The 18192-nt window shown below is 40.9% G+C and overlaps 1 protein-coding gene across 1 annotated transcript in view; it reads right to left on the bottom strand.

Moving 5' to 3' along the window:
- Window positions 1–4375: 4375 nt before the first annotated feature.
- Window positions 4376–18192, bottom strand: part of spag8 (sperm associated antigen 8) — a 40519-nt gene continuing 26702 nt past the window's right edge. The window contains exons 4-6 of the mRNA XM_067994220.1: window positions 10502–10622; window positions 9066–9128; window positions 4376–4864 (exon numbers count right to left, since the gene is read on the bottom strand). Of these exons, the coding sequence (XP_067850321.1) occupies window positions 4778–4864; window positions 9066–9128; window positions 10502–10622 (271 nt within the window). The 3' untranslated portion in view covers window positions 4376–4777. The remainder of the gene's footprint in view (window positions 4865–9065; window positions 9129–10501; window positions 10623–18192) is intronic.

Genomic DNA, 18192 nt, shown 5'->3' with positions numbered 1-18192 from the left:
GCCCCCGACTACATACCCCCAAGTAACGTGCCTCCAGCAAACCCAAATGGCTTTTCCCTGGGTTGGCTGTCAACCTGCCTTTCTTAATCTATCCAGCACTGCTTCTAATTTTTGTTGATGCGACTCTAAGTCGCTGCTATAGATTACGATATCATCTAGATACGCAGCGGTGTAATGAGCATGAGGCCTCAAAATCTGATCCATTAGCCGCTGAAAAGTGGCAGGATCCCATGCACCAATTGGCACCACTCGGTACTGCTATCGACCGCCAGGTGTTACAAAGGCAGATTTTTCTTTGGCAGAATCCCTTAACGCTATCTGTCAATACCCTTTCGTAAGGTCCAGAGTGGACAAGAAGTTGGCATTTCCCAGATGTTCAATTAGCTCATCCACCCTAGGCATGGGGTAAGCATCAACTTGGATACATGGTTTAATTTTCTAAAATCATTACAGAATCTCCACGACCCATTGGGTTTTCATACCATGACTATAGGGTTTGATCATTCACTGTGAGATTCTTCTATTACCCCTAGATCTAGCATGGTCCTGACCTGTTGGGAGACCTCCTGTCTCTTCACCTTAGGAATCCGATACGGTTTCACCGAGACTGTTATCCCTAGAGGCATTATGATATCATATTTAATAACATGAGTTTTCCCGAGTCAAGAGGTAAAAAATCCCTATTTCTTTCAACTAATTTTAGCAGTTTTAGTCGCTACTGTACCTAGGTGAACTGCCCCGGTTTCTCGGGTCTTAGTTTCCAAATGAGGCCCCGACTCGAACATAAGAATCTCCTAATCTCTCCATGGTTTTAGCAGATTAATATGCTAGATCTGCTCCTTCTGTCTTCTCCCAGGCTGCCTAACTTTGTAGTTTACTTACCCTACATGTTCTACAATCTCGCATGGGCCCTGCCATTGAGCCATTGGTTTGTTCCCAGGCATGGGAAGCAGAAGCAAAACGCGGTCGCCCTGTCATAACTGCCTGACCCTGGCCTGCTTTGCTTGGGCCTTTTCCAGGTATTCCCTTACTTTGGGTGACTGTCTTCACCCTCTCCCTCATTTTCAGGATGTATTCCACCACATTTCGCAATGGACTATTCTGTTCCTCCCATTCCTCTCTAATAATATCTAGAAGTCCATGAGGTTGTCTCCCTCAGAGAAACTCAAAAGGTGAAAACCCAGTGGAGGCCTGGGGAACTTCACGAATTGCAAACATTAGGCCGGATTTTCCTGTGAAAATAACAGCGAGACTAACAGGGCTCACCGTTATTTCTGTGCATCTGGTGGAGCAACTTCCGGCAACTGCACATGCACAGTTAAATGTGGAAATCCGGAAGTTGCTGTACCAGATGCACGCCTCCTCCAAAAACTCTACGAGAACAGCATCTCGCTGGCTGACTCCCTATTCAAATGAACGGAAGTTCCTGCACTCACCTGATGGATACGAACTAAGGTACGTCAAGTCATTTCAAGTCTAAGCACACCTTTAACGGTGTGGTAAGTCTTAATGACTGCCAAACAAGCTTTCTGGCACTGAAAATTAACTTTTACAAGTGTGGAGACTCATTCCTTCAGATTTTAATTGTTGTTGGACATTTAAAAAAAAGTAATTTTTAAAAATTTTTTTACTTTTTCTTTGACTCTTTTATTTCCGTCTCTTAATTCAATATTTCTTACCCTCTCTTTATTTCATTTTCTGTACTTGATTTGACATTGAATTCACTATTCTAACACTTCCTGGTTCAGACTCTACACTGCTTCAATCTGATTGGTTAAGGGGATACACAGCTGCTTGATCCATTCACACAGGTCCCAGATGCCCGGAAGAGGGTGTCGTGCTGGATTGAGAGCTCCATGAGAGGAATTTGTCGTGCAAAAGCCCATGCAAAGTATACGGGCAAGTGCAAGACTAACCAACTGTGGGCGCTGTTCATTCTCTGCTCATTCGCTGCTCACAGGAAAATCCAGTCCAGTATGTGTGGTAACAAGGCATCACAGTTCTGTCTACTACTTTAACATACTTTTCAATGTTTTTTTGAAACACTCTACCAACCCATTGGTCTGGGGATGATATACCGAGGTTCGTAGAGCCTTAATCTTTAACAATGTGCATAGGTCTCCCATTAGTTTAGATACAAACGGAGTCCCGGATCTGTCAGAATCTCTTTTGGAATTCCTATCTTGGATATAGATCTCGCAACATTCTATGGCTTACATATCGTCCCTCTCTCACTCTGTTACAATTAGGTACATATGAACCACATCAAACTTGTTTAACTATATTGCAAGTTTGTTGATTTGAAATCCAAAATCAACCTACAAAACTTCTTGTTGATATTCAACAAAGCCAAGTTCGATGTAATATCCAGTTCACAAAGCATCGACCATGAGCAATTATTTATTGATTTATTTCAATTTAGAAATTTCTCCAAAGAATTTTATAAAGAACATTTGGGATGAAGTATGTTCTTACCAGCTAGCCAGGTGCCCATGTATGTGACTCGTTGGAGGTTACTGCTGCTACTTCATAGAATCATAGAAAGTTACGGCACAGAAGGAGGCTATTCAGTCCATTGTGTCCGTGCCGGCCGAAAAAGAGCTATCCACTTTAATCCCACTTTCCAGCACTTGGTTCGTAGCCCTGTAGGTCACGGCACTTCAAGTGCATATCCAAGTACTTTTTAAGTGAGTTGAGGGTTTCTGCCTTTACCACCCTTTCAGGCAGTGAGTTCCAGACCCCATCAGCCTCTGGGTGAAAAAAATTCTCCTCAGCTCCCCTCTAATCCTTCTACCCATTACTTTAAATCTATGCCCCCTGATCACTGATCCCTCTGCTAAGGGAAATATGTCCTCCCTATCCACTCTATCTAGTCCCGTCATAATTTTATAGACCTCAATTAAATCTCCCCTCAGCCTCCTTTGTTCCAAAGAAAACATCCCCAGCTTATCCAATCTTTTCTCATAGCTAAAATTCTCCAGCCCTGGCAACATCCTCGTAAATCTCCTCTGTACCCTCTCTAGTGCAATCACATCTTTCCTGCAATGTGGTGAACAGAACTGTACACAGTACTCAAGTTGTGGCCTAACCAATGTTTTATACAGTTCTAGCATAACCTCCCTGTTCTTATATTCTATGCCTCGGCTGATAAAGTATCCCATACGCCTTTTTAACCACCGTACCTACCTGTCCTGCTACCTACAGGAATCTGTGGACATGCACTCCAAGGTCCCTTTGTTCCTCTACACCTCTCAGTATCCTCCCATTTATTGTGTTCTCCCTTGCCTGTTTGCCCTCCCCAAAGGTATTATCTCACACTTCGCTGGACTGAATTCCATTTTGCCACTTTTCTACCCACCTGACCAGTCCATTGATATCTTCCTGCAGTCTACAGCTTTCCTCCTCACTATCAACCACACGGCCAATTTTCATATCATCTACAAACTTCAAAGTGAAGCTTCTAATAAAGAATTGAAATACAGACAAAACCGGCCTGTTTTTACCTCTTGGAATACCACATAACATTAATTGTACTTGGAAAGGCTTGCATGAGACCATTTTTTGGCTCCAAAACCCACACACTTAACTGCGGATTCAGGACTTTTACTGGCTGAAATTGGAATGGGACCTGATGATGCCGGGTCTCCGTCCCATTGAAACTTACAGCAGGAGTTGCTGTGCGGGTGGAGGCGGGTGCTTGTTGCGTCAGCCCCCTTGCGACCTGACATAATAAATGGAGTTGTGCCGAGTGTGGTGGCATCATTGGGCAGAATTCCGGTTAGTCTGGCCTCCTGTGCCCCCAATGTACCGTATGCATGCAAGTAGATTTTAGCAGCGGAAGTGGGGCCCACAAGAGTTTTCCATACTGGACTTATAGCCTGGAACACTTAGGAAAAGACTTTTTGGCACCAGATTAAAGGCCTTCCTGAAAAGAGTCCGATTTGTTCTGTTTATTTCGTTCCTCAGCTGGACCTGCCTGCTTCGCCCCCAAATAGTTGCCCAGCACTGTATTTTTCTTACCACCTTATCTAGTGGCTGGCCCAGCTCTGCTGATACTGGTTTGGGTGCCCGCCAACATTATTCAAATTGACTGACCCTAAGAAATCCAATGGCACTTTGCTCTGGGGTGCAATGGAAATCCCACCCCGTCATTGTTACGGTGGCAGAGCTGGATCACGGGTCTTCAGGGCCTGTATGTTCAAATCCACCCGTGGAGAACACATTTTTTTTTTACTGAGAATGCAAGCACAACGTCAAAAACTGATAAAATAGAGGTTAAAAGTTCACTATGCCACTAGTGTATGCTGGTAGAGCATTGCGCAAATTCATGCACTCCGAACCTATGATTTTATGCCCATTAATTTTAATGGATACAAAATTGCAGGCTGGGAATGTACAATTTTGCAACTTGCATTGCAGGCATACAGCAGGGGAGGTGTTGTGGAATTTTTACCCCATAATTTCTGTTGTCTAACTAGGTGGGACCCAGTTTCTGGCACAAACTGTTCATTTCATCTGCATTATTACTAGACACTTTGAAACGTACAAAAAGTTTAGTTTCTAATCTTTTAGCAGACCTTTATTTGTCTCAGAATTGATGATAAATTAATGATACAGATTCTGCAAAAAAAAAGTAAGAAGAAAAAGTCCCTCATAGACTAGGTATTAGTTCGAAGACAATAAGGAGCAACATGTACAATATATACATTCTGTCTGATTTCTGTAAATGATTTATTTCTGTGAATGGGAACCAGGTTATTTTCCAGGGTGTAAGTTGTTAGCTATCCAATGTTTCCATGATTGGTTTAGTAAATGAGGTATGTTTTCTAAATGGAGTATCACCAGTCTTTATTGCAGTGACGCCCTGTTTTGAAAGAGAGAGAGAAAACAATTACTCTTGCTTAGTTTTAGAACAAATATTTTCAACACAGAAGTTCGTGTTAGGATTTGGTGTCAATGAAAATCCAGGTGTGGATACCATCATTAGCAATGGCTGATCATCAATACTTAAAGAAGATTCATGGATCTGCTCTACATTTAACTTGCTAATTGTCTTAAACTAAGTAATGGTTGCCGGAGGATTATTTGGTAAGAGGTTCCATTTTCAAATCCATTTGATAACTTATGACATGTTGTTAAACACAGACATTAACGCATCATTATAACTGAATGTTGTGATACTAAGTTGCTTTAGGCTCTATTTCTTCAATCTTCCCCCCTCCCCTATGGGGATGATTAAGTCCCATACTCCGAGGTCATGGGATGCTCAGAGAGACCAATGTAGAGAAAGGGGGATTTCTACCACTAGCAGAAAGACCTTTTTTGGGAGGGGGAGGGGGCGGAGGGGAGAAACACAATGCTGCAGGAAAAAAAGTCTTTTGAGGCATTACGTGGAGCAGGAGGTAAGCTGGATAGCCCTAGCGGAAGGTAAAAAATGTTAAAGATTTTCTGCTTGCCCTTCTTTAAAGCATTCATTTGTAATGGGTGCTGATCGACTAGTCTGCTGCTCAGGCACTTCAACTGTAGTACGGGGAACAGGCTTAATAAAACAAAAATCGGAACTGTAACAAGCCTTGTGCACAAATTGTGTTCAGGCTGCCAACAAACTATGCATGAGCCAGCAATATTGGGGAGCATTAGGCGCATTGGTTGTGGAGTAGGCCGCAGGCCTTTCCGCTCAATTGCCTAATTATACGGCGAGTCAGTGACCAATGGACAAAATGGGTATTGTTATCACATTACTAAATCTTACAAGTTACATTAGCACGATGGTCCAAAAGGGGACCTTAGCTTTGGTATACATTAAAAAAGTTAAGCAATCTAAAAAATATATGGACTTGAGATACAGGGGAAAGCAACATTGCCCACTGCATGTGAATTGTGGAAAATAATTTTTAGCTGCAGTTTGTGATCGAGACTATGGGAGTAGTGAGGCTGCAGGCGATAGCAACGCAAGAGTATAGACATGAATAAGGGTAGGAGAGTTTATGTAAAGGGAGAGGATTAGGGAAGACAGGAGGGCAGAGAATTCATAGGTGAAAGGGCAAAGGAGCTGAGATGGAGACTGAAATCACCAAAAATAAGAAAGGAGAAATGAAAGGTGGTGTGGCTAGGTGATAGGAAAGGGAGGAGACAGGGGAGAAGGGACCAAGAAGCGCCAACAGAAAAAAAAAAGGGGAGCAGCGGCCAAAATGTGCCTGCGAATGGACACAGGGGGAATTTGGGTTCCTTAGGCATGGCAGAGATTAGAAAAGACATGTCCCGGTAGTAAATAGAGGACCTACCCTCTTAGTCCAGGTGCCTTGTATCGGATGGAATAAAAATTGTTACACTCGGTACCTTAATCTTACAATAAAATGTAACAGGATCTAATTAAATCAGCCCACATCTCACTGGATTAACAACCTCACCGAACACTAAAGCATTCCACAAGGCAAGGCCCAAAAACGCAACAGAAGTTGTCCTTTTTTAAAAAAAAAGTGTGTCTTCCTCTGCAGGTTCAATGGGTAAAGACACTGATCTTTAGTCTGTCCTGATACCATGAGAGTTTACTGGGTATAATATTCGCACCAGCATAATTTCAAGTCCATAGAAAGTCATTGAAATATTCTTGTCAATCTTCTCTGATCTCTCTCCAAAGCATCAATATCTTTTTCAAGGTAGATGCTAATTTGTCATCAATTCCAAGGACTTTAATAACTTTAAAAGCCTCTAATGTAACTTCATTGGATGCTTTCTGAAAATCCAAGTAAATTATAGGGTAACTTCACTGATCCTGCGCTCTCACTAGAGAGCCAGATGGGAAGGGAATGCAGGACACAGATCGGATTACAACACTACAGTGCTAATTCTCCAACCCACGCTTCTTTTGTGTATGGATCCCTTCTAGCAGTGATAGATCTGTAAATTTATATTGATATCTTTTAGTCAGTAGATAATATTTTAATTATTTCCTCAAAAATTCCAGTGCATGTGTACGTTATGACCTATTGCATCAAAAGCTATGCTGATTAATCCTTCCACTGTCTTTGATCTTTAAATGAACACTGAAAGTAACCTATAAAATGCTTGAGTATTTTCTCCAGTGTTAATAAAAGCCTTTCTATGGTTGTTTTATCTCTTATAGTTATCCTTGACAGATGATGTGATTCCCAATTTTTGTTTTTTTGTAACCACATATTCAAACAATTTGGCTTAGCCTTTAGTTTGGTTTTGACCTCTTCATTCAGCCACTGCAGTCTATGTCTTGCCAATTTTCTTCTTTTTCTCCATGGCATATATTTCTTTCCCACATTCCCGACAGTAGTCTTAACATTTTCTTATTTTTCCTCTGTTTTGTTTTCCAATTCCACTTGTAACCTAGTGTTCTTTAGAACTCTCTTTATAGCTTCAAAGTGTGCTCTTTTAAGGTCTTGCACCTATATATTTTATGTATATATTTTAGGCTGTAGTTTTCATTGGGGAAGATTTCCGTTGCGTGCTATGTGTAACAAATTTGTAAACATGTTCTGCACTGATTCATAATTTTTTTTTACATATAGTGAACAGTGGAAATGTTCCCCCTAGTATGACATGCAACCCAACCATGCAAATAGTATTAGAACCTAGCATTAACATGTTGCTAGTCAGCTCTGGTGGATAGATAAATGCTAAAGTAACATATTATCCATCCCATGTTGTCCACTTTCTGTATGGAATTACTTGAACTTTTACCCCATATTTTTAGTTGTCGCAGATCTTTCCACTTTACCTTTGGGATATGAGAATTCTACCATAATTATATTACTGCAACCTCTTTATTGCCTAAACAGCTAGTTCATTTCAGTTGATGATCAATTGCATTTATCAATTGCTACTTTGTTGCCTTTAATTCAACTAATTTCTAGTCATGTTGCTCCTGCTTTCTACCCTTCTGCTAGTATAACCTTTCAAACGTTGTCATGTCATACCTTAGCAATAATACCACTCCTCTGTCTAGCGTAATAGATTCATCTTTGTAAAACATTCTTAGCTCTATCTTATGTCTCACAGCCATGTTTTCATGATTTTAACGATCTCAATGATCTCAATTTTGTTAGCAGTATATACCTCTGAATCTAATAATTTGTTCCTATGCTTCTTGCATAAATATAAAAGCATGTCAACTAATTTTCAATTCCAGTTTATCCCTATTTTAGGCTATTATTCATGCTTCTTTCTTTAATTGAACAAAATTGCTTGTTAGTCCTCAATAGTCATTTGCTTTCTGATGTACAGTATGTGACTCTAAAACAACAGAAGGACTGTAGTATTCCAATATGTCACTCATCCATAAATCTTCAAAATAGCTGGACTGAGCCAGTTAAACCCAAGATATGATTGTTGAAATAACCTTCTGGGCCTAGCCATTTTTTTCCATTACTGTTCTAACAAGCGTCAAGCAGCTGTCAATGTTGGCCTCCTCCTCCATACCCCCTGCCTCGTAAATCTACAGCTGTCAGTGAGGTTTCTAATTATACACAGTTCCTTTTCAGATGGGAACACATATACTCAACCACACAGGGATTCAGGTTGAAACAGAGAGCCCAGTGTGGGCAGAAATTCCGAATTAACTGATCTCAATACATGAGGCATTCAACCTAGACTTGCATAATCCAATTAAAAAGACTAGTTTTCTCAAGATTGCTTATGGATGGGAAATAGTTTTTAAGCTTGCGTAAGAGTGTCTGCAAATGTGTCCACAGCTGATAAAATCTAGTTATTATCAAGGATACAATTTCAGTTTTTTTTCTTTTTCTTTAATTTATTAGACTATATAAAGGACATTTTCAACATCAAATCTTGCAACTCTGCATTTTCCTTAATTATCAAATGAAAATTATCAATTGAATACTATTTGATCTTATGTTTTCAGTTAAATTTAGATCCAAAAAATGTCCTGCTTTGGTATATTGTATACCTTTGTCTTTAATTCCCTCCGTGTAATATTTTAAGCACACCTCTAAATGCAACTGTATAGATTCTTCTCTGTATTATCATAACATAGCTATTAATATGTTACCCCCCAAAAAAAAAAATAGGCTTACATGTACTTGCTTGACATGGTCAGACCAGATCGTAATAGGTTGTTCAGTTTTGTAATTATGGTTCTGCAAGTAAATGTTCACACATAAATACAGAAAAAAACAGGTAAAGACAATACATGGTAACATAAACTGATTTCTAAGATCCTATATATCATATTTAGTTTAAAATAGTGATCATTTGGGGGAAAAAATTGAATAAACTTTTGTTCATTTGCCTTTAAGTGAACTTTACATAATTTTAAGAAAACATAGACACACGTGAAACAGTAAGTTATTATTGCAAAAAATTACTTATAATGAAAAAGAAAGCAGAATATGCTGAAAAAATGCAGCAATCCCCATTATGCTGAAGAGCTGTATCAAAAACATTAAGTTATTTTTTCTTTCAGAAGCTGGTCAAACTGCTGTGACTTCCAGTATTTTATGATCAGATTTCCAACACTTGTAGTTTTATTTTTGTTTTCTCTTGACATATAATAGCTTGTGTATAATAGAAGTGAATATATCAGTACTGTGCCAGCTAAGGTCCTCATCCACAAAACAGCCCCTGAGATATTAGGATGCAATTTTCTGCATTTTGTCCATATGTTACTTTGCAAACATTCTTGTTTGTTTTACAATCCAGCCATTTGTGGGAAACTACATTTTAGTGGATCAGCAAAAGCTTTGAATAGGGGCTGGAGTCAGGAGCAGATTGGGAACTTGGTAATCATTTGCTTCTATCCAGTTTTCACATAAATTAATTCAGCAGTAATTCATAGAAACGCCTGGTCATCTTCAGCAACCAAGAACAAGAAAATGCTTGATTGAAGTTATATACAATAGTTAATAACAGCTACAATCACATAGGAATCAATAATAAGTTTTCCAGTTCTGTATATAAAGTTACAACTTCTTTTATAACTATCCCCATTTAGGCAAATGCCTGGGAATGGTCAGGACATGTTTTGTATATAATAAATGAAATACATGAGTAAACCTTCATATGATTTTTCCACTGCTTGTTCAATAAGGAGTCAGAGTATAATATAGTTTAAAGGTATGACAGATAAACTGTAGTTCTCACAGGAATCATGAAGTGTAAATGGGCTTCAAAAAATTAAGTCAAATTTCTATAAATATTTTTGTTCCCATGCATTTTCCATTCTAAACAAATTATACAGAATTTGCTGCAAGATATTTCTTATTGTTTATAATTTGTTAAAGTTTCATTGAGTTTTTTTTCTCTCCTGATTACTCTTTTAGAAATGTTACTTGATATCCAGCTTCAACAACCCTCCCCCACATTACACACATGCATTTCAAATAGTGCTGTGCCAAATGGCTAGACTGTTCTGTCTTTTCCATGTTTGGATGACTGGACTTTCTTCAGTTTATTTGTACCTGGTATTGAGGCATGAAGCTAAATAATCAGTGTCTTATGCTCAGATGCTTACCATAGTAGGAGGAGATGGAACAGATTTAAAGCCTTCCATTCTGAAGTCACGTCCTGTTACGGACAGTGATTCCATCGGTGCAATTGCAAAGATAGCATTGTGTTCATCAAATACTTCCTTGCTGAAACATGAACAAAGAGGTACAAGAAAAGGGTGTTAGCATAGAGTTCACTTAGCATTGCATCAACCATTGAGTTTGTTGCATGTCTACCACCACCATTGCATGGAAAAGCACAAAGAATTGAAGCGGGGAAGCAAGAGGCCTCCAAAATTCTCATATGCCACATAAGGTTTACACATGACAACAGACGCCAGATAAAACAAAACAGCTGGGTTGGGATCTGTCTGTAAAAGTCAAGTTCCATAATAAGCTGAGGAAATGTAATTCAATTAAACTATCGAAAGTGTAAACAATTTTACAACACCAAGTTATAGTCCAGCAATTTTATTTTAAATTCACAAGCTTTCGGAGGCTTCCTCCTTCCTCAGGTGAACATTGTTGGAAATGAAATCCTCGAAATGAAATCGCATTTATAAATCACAGAACAATGCTTGGTGATTACAGACAGTTTTTTCAACTGCCCGTTGCCAAGGCAATCAGTGTGCAGATAGACAGGTGTTACCTGCAAGGTCTCCGAATATACAAATCACCAAAAAAAAAAGAGAGATGGAGATGTTGAAACATAGAAAAGACAGCAACTGACCCGTTATATTAAAAACAGATAACATTTGTTCGCTGGTGGGGTAACGTGTAGCGTGACATGAACCCAAGATCCCGGTTGAGGCCGTCCTCATGGGTGCGGAACTTGACTATCAATTTCTGCTCGACGATTTTGCGTTGTCGTGTGTCTCGAAGGCCGCCTTGGAGTACGCTTACCCGAAGGTCGGTGGCTGAATGTCCTTGACTGCTGAAGTGTTCCCCGACTGGGAGGGAACCCTCCTGTTTGGTGATTGTTGCGCGGTGTCCGTTCATCCGTTGTCGCAGCGTCTGCATGGTCTCGCCAATGTACCATGCTCTGGGGCATCCTTTCCTGCAACGTATGAGGTAGACAACGTTGGCTGAGTCACAGGAGTATGAACCATGCACCTGGTGGGTGGTGTCCTCTCGTGTGATGGTGGTATCTGTGTCGATGATCTGGCATGTCTTGCAGAGGTTACCGTGGCAGGGTTGTGTGGTGTCGTGGACGCTGTTCTCTTGAAAGCTAGGTAATTTGCTGCGAACGATGGTCTGTTTGAGGTTGGGTGGCTGTTTAAAGGCGAGTAGTGGAGGTGTGGGGATGGCCATAGCGAGGTGATCGTCGTCATTGATGACATGTTGAAGGCTGCGGAGAACATGGCGTAGTTTCTCCGCTCCGGGGAAGTACTGGACGACAAAGGGTACTCTGTTGGTTGCGTCCCGTGTTAGTCTCCTGAGGAGGTCTATGCGATTTTTTGCTGTGGCCCATCGGAACTGTCGATCGATGAGTCGAGCGTCATATCCCGTTCTTACTAGGGCGTCTTTCAGCGTCTGTAGGTGTCCATCGTGTTCCTCCTCGTCTGAGCAGACCCTGTGTATTCGCAGGGCCTGTCCATAGGGGATGGCCTCTTTGACGTGGTTAGGGTGGAAGCTGGAAAAGTGGAGCATCGTGAGGTTGTCCGTGGGCTTGCGTGACAACCTCACGAGGATTTCATTTCCAACAACGTTCACCTGAGGAAGGAGGAAGCCTCCGAAAGCTTGTGAATTTAAAATAAAATTGCTGGACTATAACTTGGTGTTGTAAAATTGTTTACAATTGTCAACCCCAGTCCATCACCGGCATCTCCACATCATATCTAAAGTGTGGCACACCAGTTATTTGTGTCAGAGGAAGCAATACACCAAAAGGAGTTTAACAAAAGCGGATGTGCATTATGGTTAATATTTCCAAGCTAGCTTTTTGAAAGCAACTTTACTCACCTACAGAATATGGTGTAACAGTAATAAAACCCAAACTAAACTTCCACTATTATTTCAACCAACACAAAGAAGTCTTTTAAGTTTCAATTTTCCGGCTAATTTCAGAAATCTGTAATGAGCAGCCAGTCATATGCTGGGTACTTGGTTGGATTTAGAAATGAGGCCAACAGTGAGTAAGTTACTACAATAAAATGTAAACAACATTTTGAATGAAACCCGATCAGGATAAAACAAATCGCTAGAATTCAAGACGGTGATGGTTTCCATTTTTAATAGTTTTCAATAATGATCTAAAAATTATTTCCAGAAAAGGAATGCTGATACTTTAACACTAAAGAAAAAGAAGAAAGAACAGAAAAGACTCATTTCATGTTTCACAGTTGAAAGGAGCAGTGTGCCAGCCAGTCAGTGGATCAGTCAACTTGGAGTGAATCACAGATTCACACCTGGTTAGAAAAGCTGCATTTGTTCATAATTTGATAAATCCTTATTTTCTAAAATGTTCCAAGTGCCATGGTAAAGAAAAAAGATCAAAGCAACACACTTTTGTGTGTGTGATATCTGTGTTAAAGACTGCAGCTATAAAACTAGATTCTACCCTTTTCTGGTTGTTGGGGAGGATTGATAAGGTCAGTTGGGGTGGGGCCAAACTGCCTGGTGCTTTCCTTTGTCTATGGAGATAGGAACATAGGAACAGGAGTAGGCCATTCAGCCCCTCGTGCCTGCTCCGCCATTTGATAAGATCATGGCTGATCTGTGATCTAACTCCATATACCTGCCTTTGGCCCATATCCCTTAATACCTTTGGTTGCCAAAAAGCTATCTATCTCAGATTTAAATTCAGCAATTGAGCTAGTATCAATTGCCGTTTGCGGAAGAGAGTTCCAAACTTCTACCACCCTTTGTATGTAGAAATGTTTTCTAATCTCGCTCCTGAAAGGTCTGGCTCTAATTTTTAGACTGTGCCCCCTACTCCTAAAATCCCCAACCAGCGGAAATAGTTTCTCTCTATCCACCCTATCTGTTCCCCTTAATATCTATAAACTTCGATCAGATCACCCCTTAACCTTCGAAACTCTAGAGAATACAACCCCAATTTGTGTAATCTCGCCTCGTAACTTAACCCTTGAAGTCCGGATATCATTCTAGTAAACCTACGCTGCACTCCCTCCAAGGCCAATATGTCCTTCCGAAGGTGTGGTGCCCAGAACTGCTCACAGTACTCCAGGTGCGGTCTAACCAGGGTTTTGTATAGCTGCAGCATAACTTCTGCCCCCTTGTACTCCAGTCCTCGAGATATAAAGGCCAACATTCCATTTGCCTTCTAGATTATTTTCTGCACCTGTTCATGACACTTCAATGATCTATGTACCTGAACCCCTAAGTCCCTTTGGACATCCACTGTTTTTAACTTTTTACCATTTAGAAAGTACCCTGTTCTATCCTTTTTTGATCCAAAGTGGATGACCTCACATTTGTCTACATTGAATTCCATTTGCCACAATTTTGCCCATTCACCTAATCTATCAATATCGCTCTGTAATTTTATGTTTTCATCTACACTGCTTACAATGCCACCAATCTTTGTGTCATCGGCAAACTTAGATATGAGACTTTCTATGCCTTCATCTAAGTCGTTAATAAATATTGTGAATAATTGAGGCCCCAAGACAGATCCCTGCGGGACTCCACTAGTCACATCCTGCCAATGTGAGTACCTTCCCATTATCCCTACTCTCTGTCGCCTTTCGCTCAGCCAACTTCCTAACCAAGTCCGTACTTTTCCCTGGATTCCATGGGCTTCTATCTTAGCTAACAGTCTCTTATGTCGGATCTTATCAAATGCCTTCTGGAAGTCCATATAAATAAAATCCATTGACATTCCCCTGTCCACTACTTTAGTCACCTCTTCAAAAAATTCAATCAGGTTTGTCAGGCACGACCTACCTTTCACAAATCCATGCTGGCTCTCTCTGATTAACTGAAAATTCTCGAGGTGTTCAGTCACCCTATCCTTAATTATAGACTCCAGCATTTTCCCCACAACAGATGTTAGGCTAACTGGTCTATAATTCCCCAGTTTCCCTCTCTCTCCTTTCTTAAAAAGCGGAGTGATATGTGCAATTTTCCAATCTAGAGGGACAGTTCCTGAATCTAGAGAACTTTGAAGATTATAGTTAGGGCATCCGCAATGTGCTCACCTACTTCCTTTAAAACCCTGGGATGGAAACCATCTGGTCCTGGGGATTTGTCACTCTTTAGTGCTATTATTTTCTTCATTACTGTTGCTTTACTTATGTTAATTTTATCGAGTCCCTGTCCCCGATTCAATATAAGTTTTCTTGGGATTTCCGGCATGCTATCCTCTTTTTCGACTGTAAATACTGATCTAGTAGAACATTTGGTCAGAGTACCATATATCTCAAAGTTATTGTGCCCACATGTTTACTATAGGGTTTGAGTATGTTGTGCCACAATAGCAGAATGAATCTCCTTGTTGCAAGTGGTGGGAACCTTGTTAGCCCACAAGAAGCTGGAGGTCAAGAAAACACAGTTGAGTCTAGAAGAGTCTGAGGGCCTCAGAGGGTGGTTTTGGGTGGTCAGACCACGATGCATGTCGTATTGTTCCTCTGTGGCAGCAACCCCTCCAGCAAACATTAATCAGGGATGGCCAGAATTTGTAGTAAATTTGATGTATGATTTAAGTAATTGAATCTGGAAATGTTCAAATTGATTTAACAAGAACCTAAAGCACAGAACACCTGTGATTGAGTTTGTTGTGGATCTTAATATACACTTGTGAAAAGAAGGAGACTCTTTAACACATAGCTCACGCAGACGGCAACTGCAGCTTTCAAGAAATTCAGAAATATCATTGTTTATGTGACATTCTTTTGTCTGCTGTTTTAACAGAGGTGTTAAACCATTCATTTTAAATGGATTACCAGCTGGATTAATGGATTAAAACAATGGACAAAGAAATGTCATACATTAAGTGGCTGGAATCTAATATTGTAAACAATAATGTATGGGCTATGGTTATTAATGAATGCCTACAAATTAAATCTTTGATTTAAAAGGAGAATTCATTCACAGTAAAAAATATTTATGTATATAACTAATCCATAAAATGCCCTTCACAGACTAAAATTAAGCTAAATGTTTCATTATCTTGGTCATATTTCTAACAGTGTATTTGAGTGGGTGAGGTTTTTTTCATAAGACAATATTTTTTTTAAATTGTATATTTAGAAAAAAAATCTCAGAGGCATAAATATATATAAAAGTATATTACTGTTGAAGGAGAAGTAAAAAAACTAGTTTTTTTTGGGGAGAGGGTGGTTCCCAGTCTATGAAAAGACACATGTTCCCTTTCTTCGTAACCTATTTAGCTTCAGTTTAGAGTGTACTCCTGGTAATTCAGTCATTTTTAGCATTAAAAATTTGAATTATTCAATAATTTAAATTAAGCAATGTAAATAACACAGCAAAGTGGGCATTCGGTGCTCAAAAAGTTTGAATTATTAGATAATTCAAATTAAGATGAGTAGTATCGATCCAGATGCATCTGCGACAGGTAGATTGGTGAGGACGAGGTCAAGTAGGTTTTTCCCTTGTGTTGGTTCTCTCACCACCTGTTGCAGGCCCAGTCTGGCAGCTATATCCATCAAGGCTCAGCCAGCTCGGTCAGTAGTGGTGCTACCGAGCCACTCTTGGTGATGGACATTGAAATCCCCCACCCTGTGTACATTCTGTGCCCTTGCTACCCTCAGTGCTTCCTCCAAGTGATGCTCAACATGGAGGAGGACTGATTCATCAGCTGACGGAAGGCGGTAGGTGGTAATCAGCAGGAGTTTTCCTTGCCCATATTTAACCTGATGCCATGAGATTTCATGGGGTCCGAAGTCAATGTTGAGGACTCCCAGAGCCACTCCCCCTGACTGTATATCACTGTACCACCACCTCTGGTCGGTCTGTCCTGCCGGTGGGACAGGACATACCCAGGGATGGTGATGGAAGAGTCTGGGACATTGGCTGAAAGGTATGATTCTGTGAGTATGGCTATGTCAGGCTGTTGCTTGACTAGTCTGTGGGACAGCTCTTGCAATTTTGGCACAAGTCCCCAGATGTTAGTGAGAAGGATTTTGCAGGGTCGTCTGGGCTTGGTTTGCCTTTGCCTTTATCGTGTCCGGTGCCTAGTGGTCCGATGCCGGGTGGTCTGTCCGGTTTTATTCTTATTATGACTTTTTGTAGTGGGATTGTACAACTGAGTGGCTCGCAAGGCCATTTCAGAGGGCAGTTAAGAATCAACCACATTGCTGTCGGGTAAGGACAGCAGGTTTCCTTCCCTAAAGGAGACTGGTGAACCAGATGGGTTTTTATGACAATCTGGTAGTTTTATAGTCATCATTACTGATACTAGCTTTTTTTAAATTCCAGATTTTTAAAAAAAATTAATTAACTGAATTTAAATTCCCCAGCTGCCATGGCAGGATTTGAACTCATGACTACAGATTATTAGTCCAGGCCTCTGAACTACTAGTCCAGTAACATAACCGTTATGCTACCCTACACTAAATCTGTCCATAACAGTCTTGGTAGGAGTGACCACCGCACAGTCCTTGTGGAGACAAAGTTCTATCTTCACACTGAGGATACCGTCCACCATGTTGTGTGGCACTACCACTGTGCTAAATGGGATAGATTCAGAACAGATCTAGCAGCTCAAAACTGGACATCCATGAGGCGCTGTGGACCATCAGCAGCAGCAGAATTGTATTCCACCTACAATCTGTAACCTCATGGCCTGGCATATCCCTCACTCTACCATTACCAACAAGCCAGGGGATCAACTCTGGTTCAATGAGGAGTGTAAAAGAGCATGCCAGGAGCTGCACCAGGCGTACCTAAAAATGAGGTGCCAACCTGCTGAAGCTACAACATACAACTACATGCATGCTTAACAGTGGAAGCAACATGCTATAGACAGAGCTAAGCAATCCTACAACCAACGGATCAGATCAAAGCTCTGCAGACCTGCCACATCCAGTCATGAATGGTAGTGGACAATTAAACAACTAACCGAAGGAGGAAGCTCCATGAACATCCCCATCCTCAAGGATGGCGGAGCTTAGCACGTGAGTGCAGAAAACAAGGCTGAAGCGTTTTCAACCATCTTCAGCCAGAAGTGTCAAGTGGATGATCCATGTCGGCCTCCTCCCGAGATCCCCACCATCACAGAAGCCAGTCTTCAGCCAATTTGATTCATTCCACGTGATATCAAGAAATTGCTGAGTGCACTGGATACAGCAAAGGCTATGGGCCTCGACAACATCCTGGCTGTAGTGCTGAGGACTTGTGCTCCAGAACTAGCCATGTCTCTAGCAAAGCTGTTCTAGTACAGCTACAGCACTGGCATCTGCCCGACAATGTGGAAAATTGCCCAGGTATGTCCTGTCCACAAAAAGCAGGACAAATCCAATCCGGCCAATTACTACCCGATCAGTTTACTCTCAATCATCAGCAAAGTGATGGAAGGTGTCGTCGACAGTGCTATGAAGCAGCACTTACTCACCAATAAACTGCTCACCAATGCTCAGTTTGGGTTCTGCCAGGATCACTTGGCTTCAGACCTCATTACAGCCTTGGTCCAAACATGGACAAAAGAGCTGAATTCCAGAGGTGAGGTCAGAGTGACTGCCCTTGACATCAAGGCAGCATTTGACCAAGTGTGGCACCAAGGAGCCCTAGTAAA

The sequence above is a fragment of the Heptranchias perlo genome, chromosome 1, assembly GCF_035084215.1.
Source record: "Heptranchias perlo isolate sHepPer1 chromosome 1, sHepPer1.hap1, whole genome shotgun sequence".
Taxonomy (NCBI): Eukaryota; Metazoa; Chordata; class Chondrichthyes; order Hexanchiformes; family Hexanchidae; genus Heptranchias; species Heptranchias perlo.
The sequence above is the reverse complement of the archived record's forward strand: the minus strand, read 5'-3'. Positions and strand labels throughout refer to the sequence as shown.